General features: G+C 34.5%; 1 protein-coding gene across 3 annotated transcripts in view; it reads left to right on the forward strand.

The window, feature by feature from the left end:
- The window catches only part of STAG1 (stromal antigen 1), a 403,080-nt gene that overhangs the window by 226,009 nt on the left and 161,667 nt on the right, over nt 1-15,404 (forward strand). For 2 of the 3 annotated variants that reach the window (XM_019437287.2, XM_019437295.2), the window contains one exon: nt 10,757-10,961. In XM_019437287.2, coding sequence (XP_019292832.1) covers nt 10,757-10,961 — 205 coding nt within the window. Of the gene's footprint in view, nt 1-10,756; nt 10,962-14,143; nt 14,244-15,404 lie in introns of those variants that run through there. The other variant, XM_019437306.2, reaches the window with a different exon arrangement.

A 15,404-nucleotide genomic window follows, 5' to 3' on the forward strand; every position in this document is an offset into this window, starting at 1 on the left:
GATGTTATTAGATCATCGTGGCTTTAACTTTAATAGTGGTGTAAGATGAGCTTATAAAAGCAATGTTAGTGCCTTCATATTTTTTATAATTCACTTCTTATTACGTACTCAGATTTTTCTTTTTGTTTCTGTTTTTTCCCGAAATCTGTTTCCATTTTCTGAAGAGTTAAAATAAATATTTTAAAGTATATTTATATCCATTGCATTGGTCATATGCAACTTACAAAATGAATAAACCAGGAAAGAGCATCATAATACTAACGTAAGTGTTATAATACTAACCCCCTTGAGCATTGAACTCTTCTTATTCTTTTCTCTTGGGCTACCTCAGATACCTTTGTGACACAAACCCGTTTAAAATGTGGACCTAGTGAGGGCATACAAAGCTTATTCTATATATTAAATATTAGTAGTAATTTATTTCTTAATTTAATTAAAACTAAAGAGCAGTTTTAATATTTTCTTGCAGTACACCACTCAGTTTGTGTTGTACATATCACTTTGGAGTCTGTTTCACATTGAGGAAGGTAAACAGAATATTAAAGAAAGGAAGCAAAGTTGGAGGTGAGAAGTGCCCAGAAAAGGAATAATCACATAGAAAAACTCATGAAGAGCCAAGAAATTGTAATCTTTTGTAAGGTGAAAAGGTACAAAATAGGTTGGAGACCAGAGGAAACATGTTGAATGAAAAGTAATAGTAAATACTTATGCTTACTACGTGCCAGGCACTGTTGTATATTCTTTACATATATCTAATAATACACATTTTATGAGATAGGTCTTGTATATCATTACTATCTCCATTTTACAGATGAGAAAACTGAGGCAAAAGGTGTTAAGAAACTTGGCCTGAGGTCCCACCACTTAGTAAATGAATTAAACTCAAACCATCTAGCTCCTGAATTCATACTTATAACCACTACCCTATTCTGCCTAGTATACAACTGCAAGTATGTAACCTGAAGTAGCTGGAGAAAGGGTCACTCAAGTAACAATTTTGCTGTCTCCACTTAGACACCTTCAGTCATATAATAAATTTCCAGCTGTTTTTATTACCAGATGTCTTATGACTGACCAAATAAGTTATGGAATTAAATTAGTATCTTTTTGAAAGGACCAGTTATATTCTATTGATATATGTTAAATCTTTTTGGAGTTACGCCATTCCATTATATTGTTTGAAACATCAACTCTCCTTATGAGAAATGCTTAAATGAAGTAATCATAAGCCAACAATAACATTTGTGTCAGTGGGTACTGGCTTAAATCCACATCTGATTGTGATTAGTCATGATGAACTATGTATTGAGATTGTAATTACACCCTGGACATTGCAAGATTTTTATTTTTCAGTTTTAAAATATATCTAGAGGGGTGCCTGGATGGCTCAGTTGGTTGAGCATCTGACTCCTGATTTTGCCTCAGGTCATGATCCCAGGGACGTGGGATCCAACCCTGCGTCTGACTCTGTGCTGAGCATGAAGCCTTCTTAGGATTCACACTTTCTCTCCCTCTGCCTCTCTCCCCTGCTCACTGTTTCTCTTAAAAAAAAAATTAATTAATTAATTAATTAATAAAATATGTCTATAAAACATGATTTTACAGTCATATAAAGGAACCACATTTATATTTGCTAATCATTATGGACACCTTTTAAATTACCTAGCTAAAGCTAGGTATTAAAAATTGTATTTCTTGGGGCACCTGGGTGGTGCAGTTGGTTAAGCATCCGACTCTTGATTTAGGCTCAGGTCATGATCTCATGGTTGTGAGATCAAGCCCCAGGTTGGGCTCCGTGCTGAGCATGGAACCTGCTTGGGATTTTATCTCCTTCTTTCTCTGCCCCTCCCCCTCTCAAGTGCACTCTCTCAAAATAAATAAACATTTTCTAAAAGCTCTATATCTTTTATTGATTTTGTATAACTTATTATTTTAACAGCTGCTAAATGAACTATTTAGTCTTTCAGACTTATTTATATAGGATTTATTTTTTAATATTCACTTTAATATTCACTTCAATAAACATCCATTGAACATAACATTTGTCTTAGGAACTGTATATTTAGAGATTAACAAGGTTATAGCTCTAGAAAATGAGTTCATGTTCTAAATGGGGGGAAAGCATTGTAAACTAATAGCAGTAATACCTTGACACATTCAGTAGTTGAGAAATATAACACCCCGTGAGAACCCATAGGGTGAATTAAATTTTCCGAGATGTGGGAGCATCACAAGTTACTTAGCCCTAAAACTAGGTTTTAAAGATCAATAGAAGTTCACCAGAAAAACCAGGAAGGAGCTTATCAGAAAGACATAGTTTGGATGTATAGGAGGAAACAGATACGAAACTGGAAAATATAGATTATGGTAACTAATATTTTTTTAAGATTTTACTTGATTTTTTAAAGTAATCTCTATGCCCATTGTTGGGCTTGAACCTACAACCGCAAGATTCAGAGTCTCACATTCCACCGAGTGAGCCAGCCAGGTGCCCCTATTGTATTTAATACTTATAAATAAGCCATCCCCAAAACATTTTTGTGCTCCTGAGCATACTAAACAATGTCTTAGATAAATGCTGGACTTACAGAGATAAGATAGAGGTTTGAAAATTACAACAAAAATTTTATAGCATTGACTTGTAGAATTTATCTTTCCAAATGTATTTTTGCATTATTTCTTTAATTGGTGTATATATACCAGTTGAATTTCTTGATACTTTAAGGCTGAGGTTTGCCAGAATTGGAAGAGTTATCTTAGGTTTAATTAGCAGAGGTCTGATAGTAAAGAGCATATTCTCTTTAATTGCATTATGGCAGTCAGCCAAAATAATCTGTCTAAATAATTAATCTTTATGGCTATTTAACTTAAAAACAAAAGCTCAAACAATATACTTAATAACCAATTTTATTTAGGCCACTCAGAATTTTGTTTTATAAAAATCCACTGGATCTTTCCAAGGATAAGTAATAGGTCTTTTTTTTTGTTCTCTTGACACACAGTTTTTACGCATTCTAACTTTTTGAGGGAAAGCAAAAGTGAAAAACTCATCCAATCACTGTGGTATATAAGTTCACAGGTGATTTTGCATCTTAAATACTGACTGTAACATTGTGATAATTTAGATAATGGTACTCCAGAATTTGGAATTTCTCCTAGTAATTTCAGGAAATGGTATTCTCAAGGATGTTAATGTGGATAGTTTCAAACACGTTTTAATGTACTCATTTAAAGAAATCATGTGTCATTTGATATACCCAAAAGAATATATGTAATATATATATATAAGTATATAAATCTGCCACCCCCAACCTAACTGAAATACTGCTAATACTACCCAAATATCTTTGTGCTCCTCCATTCTCCCATTCCAGTGCTTCTGGAGGTAATCAAAATCTTGGATTTTATAAAGTTTTCTTTTTCTTTTTGATAGATCATTTATTACCTTTAACAAAGTGTTTGTGAAGATCTATGGATGAGTAGAGAATCAGCCAGTGAATAAAATACATCGGCAAAATATTATAGTATGACAAATGATAGTAAATGCTATGCAGAAAAATAAAGCAGAGAAGGGCGAAGAGATTGGGAGTAGAAGAATGAATTTAAATAGGATAGTCAGGAAAACCTAAGAATGTGACCTTAAGTAAAGACTTGAAGGAGATAATCGAGCGACCATGGGTATGTCTAGGGGAAGAGAAAATTTCAAATGCACAAATGTCCCTGAGGCAGAAATATATATATATATATCTAGGGTATTAGAGACAACAAAGAAGCCAGTGCGGCTAGAGTGCACTGTTTTATATGTTGCATTTGATTGCTTTGTTGTCAGTACTTTTCCAAGATATAAAACAGTTCCTTCACATTTTTTTTCTTTGCATGGCATTAACTTTTAATTGACCACAATGTAGTTGTTTTGTAAAATATCCCACATTTTTGTTCCTTTAATTTTTTCCTCATGGTTTCATTTAACTTGTTCCTAAATCTCTTGTATTTTATAATTGAAAGTTAGGTCTAATGACTTCATTAGATTTTTTTGCAAGGAAATTTCATAGATGATGCTGTGTACTGCATGTTAGGTCACTGTAGATAGTATATGCAATATCAGGTTGTTTAGGTAGGTTGCTACAATTGGTCACTTGTTTACTGTGATCACCATTGAATCTTTTTGTAAAAATGCTTTACATTTGCAACTATCAAATATTGGTACTCTGTTACGCTTATGCCACTCAACTTGCCACTCAGTGGTTTTAATATCCATCGATCTGTTTCTGAAATTTTTTATTTATTTTGAATGTAGAAACCAGTGTGTCCTGAAGTCTGGAAATAGGATATTCTGTATCAGTTGTTTATTAAAGGGTATTGGTCTCTTATGGGACTTAGTAATTAGGCATCCCTAAACAAAAGAGTTATTCTTCCTGCAGGGAGTCAGGGGCAAACAATTCATTTTTGTTTCCAGTTGTGAATAAACCCAACAGTTAATCAAACCAGAAATAAGTCATTTTTGTCCAATAGTCATTTACTTCAGTAGATTTTATTAGTATTTGAGTATATATCACATCTCTCCTATTTGGTCCATCATCATCATTACTACCTTAGTTAGGCGCTCTCTGTCCCGCCTCCTTCATTTTTGGATCTCTTGGCAGCAGTCTCCTTGCTCCATTTCCTTCACCTTTACTTCCATTTACTCTCCACAGTGGAACCAGAAATATTTTTTAAAGCTCACATCTGTTCATGATACTTATTTGCCCAAAATTTTTCAGTGGCCACCCATTATCTCCAGAATAAAGCTTGGCTTTACTTTAATGAAGACTTTATATGAGGAAGGGGCTCCCTGTGACTTGGCCCCATCTTTTCTCTTGATTACTACCACAAAATCTGGCTTAGGTTGCCAAACTTAAAGTAGTTCTGTAATCTCATTGTCATAGCTTAGCTTTGTTTTATAGGCACTTGCTAATGTTATTGCTTAGAATGCTGTTGACCCTGTTTCCCCTGCCCAGTTGCCTTTGCAGAGAATTGACATTCCTTCCTAAGTAGTACTGTGTACCCTTATAACGTTCCTATCATTGTACTTAATTTACTTGTTTATTTTTTATGTGTCCTTCTTTTCAACTAAAGTAGAAGTTCTTTAGAGTATGGGGGGAAATGGGAAGAAGTTAGCCAAGAGTATAATCTTCCAGGTGTATAAGTTGAATAAGTTCTGAGGATCTAATATACAGCATGGTGATTATAGTTAATAGTACTATGTTATATACATGAAAGTTGTTAAGAAATCTTAAATGATCTCACCAAAAAATAAGAAGTGAGTAATGTAATGTGATAGGATGTGTTATGCTAATGCTATGGTGTTAATCATTTTGCAGTATATAAATGTATCAAATCAGCTTCTTTTATACCTTAAACTTAACAGTGTTATATATCAATTAAATCTCAGTAAGGCTGGAAAAAAATAAAGTAGAAGGTCTTAGGAGAAGATCTTGTTGCGTTCATCTTTGTATGTTAAGAACTTGGCATAGGGCCTGGAGCATATTTATTGCTCAGTAAATACCTGAGTAGATGGACAGTTGGGTGGATGGATACTTTCTCCAAGTAAGTGTTTACACATCACCATTTTAAGCAGTCATAGTAATATGTCTTTGGGTAAGTATGTTGAAATTAGGTAACCAAAAGCCAGTTTCACCAAAAACCGGTGATTTTGTGTGTGTGTGTGTGTGTGTGTGTGTGTGTGTGTGTGTGAGTGACATTGTCCATCAGCTGAGTTAAACAATTCTTTTTGTTTTTGTTTGGCTTATTTTTATTTTTTTAATGTTTATTTCTGAGAGAGAGATTGAGCAGGGGAGGGGCAGAGAGATCCGAAGTAGGCTCTGTGCTGACAGAGAGCCCATTGTGGGGCTCAAACTCCTGAACCATGAGATCATGGTATGATCCAGTGTCAGATGTTTAGCTCACTGAGCCACCCAGCTGCTCTTCTCTTGGATTTACTCTTAAAAGAGTATTTTATCTCTTCAACTATCTATAGTTTGTGGCCAGATTGGGTTCCCAAATATCAAATGTTTAGGGATTAGGTAGTTAACCTTCCAACTCTGTCAGCTGAATGAGCTCTACCTTGCAGTGGACCTCTCTTAAGATTGTTGCTCTCATCTCAGGGGCTCTAAATTTTGTACTTTTTGTTGCTGGCTCTTATCTCTGAGGGTTGGTATCCCTTTACTTCTTTCCCCCATCATTGTCCCCAAAACTTCCAAAATAAACTTTTCCATTAGTTGCTTGTGTGTCCATTTGTTAGCAGAACTCTAATGTTCTTCCTTGGAAGAGCAATGACTAGATAATCCTTATGTCCTCCAAGGTTCCTATAGTAAACTAGATGAAGCTCCATTGTAGAGTTAAGAATATGTGGACTTCACAGTCCCAGAACTAGAACCCTATATGTCTGTTACCTAGGACAACTTCTTAAGATCTTACTTCTCTTATCTTTATATAGACCAGTGTTTACCACAGTATACTGATAATACAAAATTACGGATGTGACAAGTGCATACAATATAAATCCTAGCTATGTTATGTTTTGTACATGGAAATTTCTCCCCTTATAGTCATCTAAATGTATTTGGAGAAACTGCTTTCTTACTGGACCTTTTTGGTTTGCTCTCTATTACCCTTCTTGCAGATTTCTGCCTGATACTCTTGCACCATGAGCTTCTTTCTTCCTTTCTATACTTGTCTCGTATTTGATATTGCTTACTTTTCATTAGTTTATTCAATAATTTCCTTGTGCAGAGCATCATAGTAAAACTGCACTCAAAGAATTTAAATACTAGTGGATAAGGTATTTAGGCTACTTGATAATTATCTTTATTTTGCTATTATTATTTTGTTTTCTTAGCTTTGCTAAAAAAAGAAATTATTGCCTTGTGAAGGAAGTTAGTTTTCAGTATACCTCTGCCCTTCAATTCTAGACAGTTCTTTTTTTTTTTTTTTAAGTTTATTTATTTATTTTGAGAGACAGCATTTGTGTGTGCATGGGTGTGCGTTTGTTGGGGAGGGGCAGAGAGAGGGAGAGAGAGAATCCCAAGTAGGCTCTGTGCTGACAACGTGGAGCCCAGTGCAGGGCTTGACCCCACAAACCATGAGACCACGATCTGAGGCGAAATCAAGTTGTGTCTGATGCACAACTGAATGAGCCACCCTGGCGCCCCTAGACAATTATTTTTACATGGCATGTATAAATGTGTCTAACAAAGAGAAATTTATAACTGGTATTAGAGTAAAGCAAGAAACTGTCTTTTGAAGTAGATACAGATTTTTCTTTCTTTTTTAAAAATGTTTTTCCTTTTAATAACTTTTTGCACAATACAAAAATTTAAAAAGGATATAATAGTATACATTGTCAGTTTAGTTAGGAATTGAGCTAGTTTTGTGTTCTGCTGTTGATACCGTCTTTAGTGTGCCATAATCTTCATATTTCTCTGTTTTTCAGATTTTAACAGTAACTGCTGTTGCCTTGTTCATAGGATACCCAAAGGGGGTTTTCTCAGTATTCATGCTCTACCCTCAGCTTTCAGCTCTCTTGTTCTCTTGTGGCACAGAGCACTCCTACCCCACACTCTTGCGCCTCCATCTAGTGGTAGACTGGTGTTGCTTTATTGCCTTCTATTATAATGAGGGCATGGGGACTCTATTGTCCTAGTTCTAAGTCTTTTTTTTTTTTTTTTTATGTTTATTTATTTTTGAGAGAGATAGAGCATGAGTGGGGGAGGAGCAGAGAGAGAAGGAGATACAGAATCTGAAGCAGGCTCCAGGCTCCAAGCTGTCAGCACACAGCCTGATGCAGGGAGGGCTCAAACTCACAAACCATGAGGTCATGACCTGAGCCAAAGTTGGACGCTTAACTGACTGAGCCACCCAGGTGCCCCTAGTGCTGAGTCTTAATCATGCCTTTTGTGCCTGGAGCCCTTGAGGGACCCTCTCAACTTTCCTGGCCATTATTTCTGTGACAGGCCTCAGGTGGTTTCCTGTCCCCTTCCCAATGCTATCAAACCTCTGGTTTGGTATTGGTATTAGGATTCAGGGTCCAGGCCAGTGTTTTGTCTTATTCTCTCCCCCAGATGGAAGATTTCTTCTTTTACCTTCTCCTAGCTGCAGTGATTCTTTGCCTGGCTATGGTGGTGATTCAGTTTGCGGACTCACCTCCATCAGATTGTCTTTTAGTTTGCAGGGGACGAAAAGCCTGGAGATGTGAGCTAGGCTTCTTACCTTTCCCACAGCAATTGAAGATCATCACCTGCAAGTCTGCACCAAGAGAGGTGCTCTCTGTTCTGCTCTGTCTCAGAATTTGTTTTTAAGTACCCACTTGAGACCTATGGAAAAGAGCTTTTGAGTGAGTGTAAACTCCTTGTTGTACCACTGCGACAAACTAGCTCACACTTCATCTTTGATAGTTCCTTAAAATTTTAGGCTCATATCTTCTTACTCATTTTTGTGGAGACCACCTTTTCTTCTTAGGCTGTGCCATACATGATAGAGCTTGTTTGTTTGATCTCTTCTTGGAGGGGCTTATTCTTTGGAATGATAATTACTTCAAGATGGGCTCAAGAAAACTTTTGTTGTTGTTGTTGATTCAGCTTATTCTCATTGTTGGTAGATTTCCACATTCTAAGTGAAAGCCAAACCCTATTGTTATGCTTTTGGATTTGCTTTTAATGGTTTTTTTTTTTAATACAAAAATTAATGCTATGTGGTTGAACCTATTGGTCTTTTATGACTTCTAATTTTTGTATTGTGTTTAGTAAAAGACTTCCTCACCCTGAGAATATTCTCCCATGTTGTCTGCCATTTATTTTTCTTTTCTTTTTTCCTTTTTTTTCTTTTTTACTGGTTTTAGGTGTTTTGATTCATTTAGGAATTAATTTTGGTGTAAGGTGCAATATCTGTCTAATTTTCTTTGTAATGAAAAGCCAAATGCACCAAAATCACTCACTGAAAAATTCATCTTTCCCCACTATTTATAATTCTACCATAACAGTAGGATTGATGCCTGTAAGTAGTAGAAAATTTGACCAACAATGGCTTGAATTCACAGGAGTAATTTGTCTTATGCAAAATAAATCTGGGAGTAGGTAAAACATTATTGTACTGCCTCTCAGCAGTGCAGAGACCTAGAGTTTTTCCGTCTCCTGTCATTTTTATCTCCATGCTTGTCCCCTTGATGGTTGCAAAACCACTGTTGAACATCCAGCATTACACATGAGTTTTAGATCACTGAGAGGGGAAGGGACAAAGGACTGAAGATGTCATACTTACCTAGTCTGGTCATGTTAAAGGCTTTTCCAGAAGCCCCACCTAACCAAATACATGTTTTTTCCTCAGATATTTCTTGCACATTATTTTCCAGACCACTAACGAATCTCCTATCATTAGTAGGACTGTTCTTTCCTTCGATTCATTAGCTGAATTGTTTAATTAAGGTAGAAAATATTAGAGGTCTCTGGGTGGCTCAGTCCGTTGAGCATCTGACTCTTGATTTCAGCTCAGGTCATGATCTCATGGTTGGTGAGTTTGAGCCCTATGTCAGGCTCTGTGCTAGCAGCAGGGAGCCTGCTTGGGATTCTCCCTCCCTCCCTCCCTCTCTCTACCCCTTCCTCATTCACGCTATCTCTGTCCCTCTCAAAATAAGTAAATAAACTTAAAAAAAAAAGTATTTGGAGCACCTGGATGGTTCAGTCAGTTGAGTGACTCTTGATTTTAACTCAGGTCATGATCTCACAATTCATAGGTTTGAGCCCTGTGTTGGGCTCTTTGCTTGCTGACAGTATGGAGCCTGCTTGGGATTCTCTCTCCCCTCTCTGCCCCTCCCCTGCTCATGCTGTGTCTGTCTGTCTCTCTCAAAATAAACATGAAAAAAACTTTCTAAAGAAGTATTTAAATTTAAAAAAGAAAATATTAAATATATGCAGCTAATAACTTCACTCATAACTAATTTTCTAGCAGAGTTTGGCCTAGAAAAAACCATATAGCTATAAATTGAGAATATTCAGGCACCATGTTCACAGAATTTCTCATTCTTTGCCTTGTGAATTTACATTTCTCTACCAAAATGTTTTAGGCTAGAGTAGGAAACCTCTAATTGGGTTCATTGTCAATTTCATGTTTTAAACAAGATGACACAATCTGGTAATATCAAGAGCCCATATTAGATTTTTATTCTTTGAAAAGTTGATAAATCTGCTCTGTAAAATAGAGTTATAGAACCCGTATATTGTAAAACTGGAAGAGATAAGGTTGCAGTTTCGGATATGAAAAATTAGGTTTGAACTTCTTAATGAAATGCTTATACTTTTGAATCTCTCAATTCTTAAAAATTCTATTTAAAATAACTGAAAGATGCTATATGCTACAGGAATCATGATTCGTTTGACCGGAATTCAGTAGCAGATATCCTTTCTAGTCTAAACTTCTTTAATATTTTTTGTTTCCTACTTCAAATTATCTCAACTAGGATACAAATTGGAATCACTTTTTTTTTTAATGTTGGCTTAGAATAATGAATTAAATTCTGGTTCTCAGTAACAATTTTGAATACTTTATGAATTATTTAGTTGTGGGAGATCAAAACAAACAATAAATATAAAGTCTTCAGTGTACCTTCAATTTCTGTCCACATCTACTTTTGAGAAAAAAATGTTGGTTTATACATGGGAAAAAAAACTTTGATCAAATTGATATCATACGTCAAATTTAATAATGTCCTTTTTATCCTTTTTAGGACAGTGGTGATTATCCCCTTACCATGCCTGGACCTCAATGGAAAAAATTTCGTTCAAACTTTTGTGAATTTATTGGAGTCCTGATTCGACAGTGTCAGTATAGCATAATTTATGATGAGTATATGATGGACACAGTAATTTCCCTTTTGACTGGTTTGTCAGACTCCCAGGTCAGAGCTTTTAGGCATACAAGTACCCTTGCTGGTAAGTAACCACATTTTATTTCTTTTTCAATTAGATTTGTTAAATGTTCTATTCCAGTTAAAATTTATTTAGATTAAGTATTTAAATTAATTGCTGTGCTCCTGAAAAATACCATCTCTCCCCTCCCCCAAATTCATCTGAATGGCTTATGTTATCTGTTTAGGTAAGATATATGCTGATTTTGATAACTGGCATTTGATTGCCTTGAGAATGAAAATGGAAAATTTCTGGCAAATTTCAGCAAATTTCTCTCTCAACATTTAATTACTTTCATATATCATTATTTCATAATTCAGGATATTTTAGGAGTTCATTAGGCCATATTCTTTGATAAACCCCAAAATTAGTAGTTGAAGTTTGAGATTCAGTCTTTTTTTTTAATTACATTGCTTTATTGCTCATTATTATACCTAAGTGTATAAATTTTTGTTTTTATATTTGACACAATTCCATCTAATTGCAATCACTGCACAGCCAGCATTCTTCTCCTGCTGTAATAACTTGATTGTATCTAACTGTAATGTCTCTGCAGTCAGTTCATTTAGGTCAGCTATAGATAATCTGAGGAATTGACAGGTTAGTTTTCACTTTTATTTTCATTTTAGAATTATCTAGAGAGTTCTCAGCTAAGTATATTCATTTTTTCCTTGTTTCTTTCCATAACAAGGCAATTTTATTAATTTAGCAATTGTTCTATTTTCCCTCAACTACTTTAACTCTGCTTACCTAAAATGACTGTTCTTTTTGATCTGTGATGTCGAGTATACACACGTGTGTGTGTGTACATGCACCTATGTGTAAATACTCCCAGATTACATCCTTTTTAGTAGCAGTGACTTTATATTCATCTTACACATTATCATAAGAAACGCCAAATTTAATTTTGTTAATTACATTTCATCTTGCATTTACATTGTATTTCTCATTTATCAAATATGTTTGAAACATTGGTTCTCAAACTTTTGCATGCATCAGAATCATCTGTGGAGCTTATTAAAACAGGTTGCATGGACTTACCCCCAGAGTTTAACTTTAGGTTATACTGATGATAATACTTTGGGGAATACACATTGCAAACCCCTGGTTTAAAATTTTGTCATATTCTGGCTTAATCAGTTGCCTAAAGCTGTATATTACCTTGGGTCATCCATACTTTTGTCCATTTCTCTTTTTTCATTTCTCTCTTTTTTTCTTATTTTAATGTGATTAATCCATATTAGTGTCCATTATTCTTTTAGTTACATGTCTGTATGAAACATGAAACAGTTTAGTAAAACCTTGGATTGCAAGTAACTTGTTTGTGAGTGTTCCCTGAGACAAGCAAACATTTCTAATACATTTTAACTTGATAAATGAACGGTGTCTTGCAATACAGTGTCTTGCAATACGGCATCAGTATGTGACCCCGAATGTCACATGATCACGACCGAGCCAGTGGTTCTTGAAATTTGCTTTGATATACAAGTGCTTTGGATTACAAGCATGTTTCTGGAATGAATTATGCTTGCAAACCAAGGTTTTACTATATTTGCTTTTGAGAGTAATATTTTTCTTATTATTAGGAAAAGAGGAATATCTACCCAATTTTTTTTAAAAAAGTAAAATAAAAATACAGTTATATTGCTGAAAAAAATTTCTGTACAGGACACACATCAGATACCTTAAATTCTGTGTTTTGAGAGTATTTTCTTCCTCATTATTAGGAAGAAAAAGAGATCTTATACCCAAGATCCTTTAAAGATACTGTAAATACACTATTATTTTTAAATTATCTGATGCTATACATTTTCCTTTCTAATTTCATGACTTTTGCTATCTTCTGCATTTTAGTTTGCTCTTTTTTTCTTTATATGTTCTATTTAGTTTTCATCTTACTTTCTCCTATGCAGTAATGCCCATTTAGCTGGTTGTCAGATGCATGGTAAATGCAGCAGTTTGAAATAAATGGAACTAAACATAAAATAGAAATTGCTTCTAAATAGTCCAATTTGCTCTCATAAAAAGTTTATATTTTCATCTCATAAGACCAGGAGAGAAAGGAGAACCAACAATGGAGGAATGAAGGAATGCCCAATGGAGGGCAAATGTTAAATGCTGTCCTGCTAATAGAACTATGAAGTAATAATTTATACTAAAAAGAAAACAAAAGATTTTGCTTACAGATATTGAGAGAGAGAATAACCTGGAGCTTTTCTGTAGGGGCAAGGTACTTCTCTTTAATCCAGAAACCTGTGTGTATTCTGTATAAAAGATTAAATATATGCCACATACTGTATTTAAGAACATAAGAGAATAATATAGAATATTTTGACTTTTAAAATGTCTCAGTTTCCTGAAAAATGCACTTAATTTTCATTTGCATTTGTTCTCCACTACAGTGTAAACAAAGTATTACATTCTTTTACTGACTTCATAATGGTCCATTCCACCTCCTTTCCATTGGCCTGTTTTTAGTGACTTTTATTATTGTATTGTTTTCCCTATTTTTATCCTTTTCATGACCTATATATGTGTTAATTTTAAATATTCTTAAATATATTTTAATTATGGCTCTTCTGTTCCTTTTGAGTTGAGTAGCTTCCTCCTCCTTCCAGTGCCTTTCTGTCTTTTCCCACAGTTTACTCGTGATCATGATAGCTTTTGAAACTGCTTGATAAATACCATTTTGTTTTTACCTAAGCTCTTTGTATATCATGATCTAGCCTATTTCAATTTGAAATTATTTTTAAAAATATGATAAGAAAAATGGAAGGAGATCAACATATTTCTACTGATTTTTCAAAAGTAGAAACTTAATTTTCAAGTCATTTTCAAATTTACTTCAAAATATTACTATATGACTAATTAATGATCGTATCTCCCAAGGCCCAGTTTCATAAAATGTGGGACATATCAATCACCCACCCTTCAACAAAGCACAGAGATCTTACTGAGGACTTAATTCCAGACTAGATAATAATTATCCATATTTTCAAGAATTTTTTTTTCTCATCTTTGCCCTCCTCTCTCTCTCTCTCTCTCTCTCTCTCTCTCTCTCTCTCTCTCTCTCTCTCTCTTTTATGGTATGTATGCAAGGGGCAGATTAAAAGATAATCATTTTTATTCACTTTGCAGGACGAGTCTTGGGGACTAGATAAAATGGGCAGGAACATTTAATCCTCTGCTTCAAAGACTATGTGCATGGACAGTTACAAGGCAGTTATGGCCAGATATGATTATCGGCTTTGGAATAAAATGCTCCTTGACATTGCTTATATCTTAGCTGAGAAGAGAGACAATCAGGTTAGTTGTTCTGTAGGGTACAGATGTGATGAGTTGCAGAGCTTGATAAGTCATCAGAGTGATCTTATCAGTAGCACTTTTAATTGGTTTTCCAGATAACTCATTTTCTTATTCAGTTAAATAATGTGTCCCGTATTGTCAGTGTTTATGCATTGCATTTAATTGTATACTTTTTACCATATTTTTATTAAAAATTTTCATCATTCTGTAGTTCTTTAGGTCTGTTTATTCTACAGTTACAGTAGTCTCGTTTTTCCATTGGAGGTAAACTATGTTTCCTCTTTATTGAAATTCTTTTTGCTGTTAAATTTGAACAGACTGTTAGCTATTACATTTTCTATTTTCCTTATTATTTTTTCTGTTCTCTTAATTGGAATTTTAAAACATGCTCTCCAGTTTGTTTGAGGTAGTACTTCAGGTTGCAGTACAGTTTTCATTAACTATTAATCTTTAGAATTAAGTGCCCTTATTTCTGTTCTAAATAGCTTCCTCAGTTGCGCATATTGGAACATAGCTTGTGGATGTAATTTAAATAACATTTTGTCCTTATTTTGGTGGATTTAGAATCTGAGACTGGGCACATTTAATTATTCCTCAATTTGATGAAATTTTCATGAGGTAATAATCTGTCTTTTTTCCTCGAAGGTCAAAAAAAAAAAATAGCTTTGTTGTTTGGTGTTATGAAGATAATTCTACTCTCAAAGAGTCTGTTTTTCAGATCTATAGTTACATTATTTTTAGACATTTGCTTTAAAAATGTATGCCAATACTTTATAAAGTGTTTATTTCTAATTTTTGTTAGGTGGTAATTTGTAGGATAAGTAATGTTGATGTAACGTTATTTTTTTTTCTGTTTTCTCACCTATATGATTTTCTTTTATATTACAAGTAGATTAATATTGGCTACCACTCACTACTAAGGTGAAAATGCTAATTTGGACAAAGAGGATTAAGAACACAAAATTATATTAATAATAGCATGGTGATTTATTCTACTTTTTTCTGAGATGAATTCTGGGAAAATTAGAAAATGTGGTTAAGATCATCATATGAGAGTCAAGTGGTCTCAGTATGCTGGGTAGCCAGACTTGACCACTGGTGAAGTTAATAGGTCACTCTCAGACCCTTGGGGGAATAAACATTTCTTTATACCTTATTGTT

This window comes from Panthera pardus, unplaced genomic scaffold, assembly GCF_024362965.1.
Source record: "Panthera pardus isolate Hobbes unplaced genomic scaffold, ASM2436296v1 HiC_scaffold_16, whole genome shotgun sequence".
Lineage (NCBI taxonomy): Eukaryota > Metazoa > Chordata > Mammalia > Carnivora > Felidae > Panthera > Panthera pardus.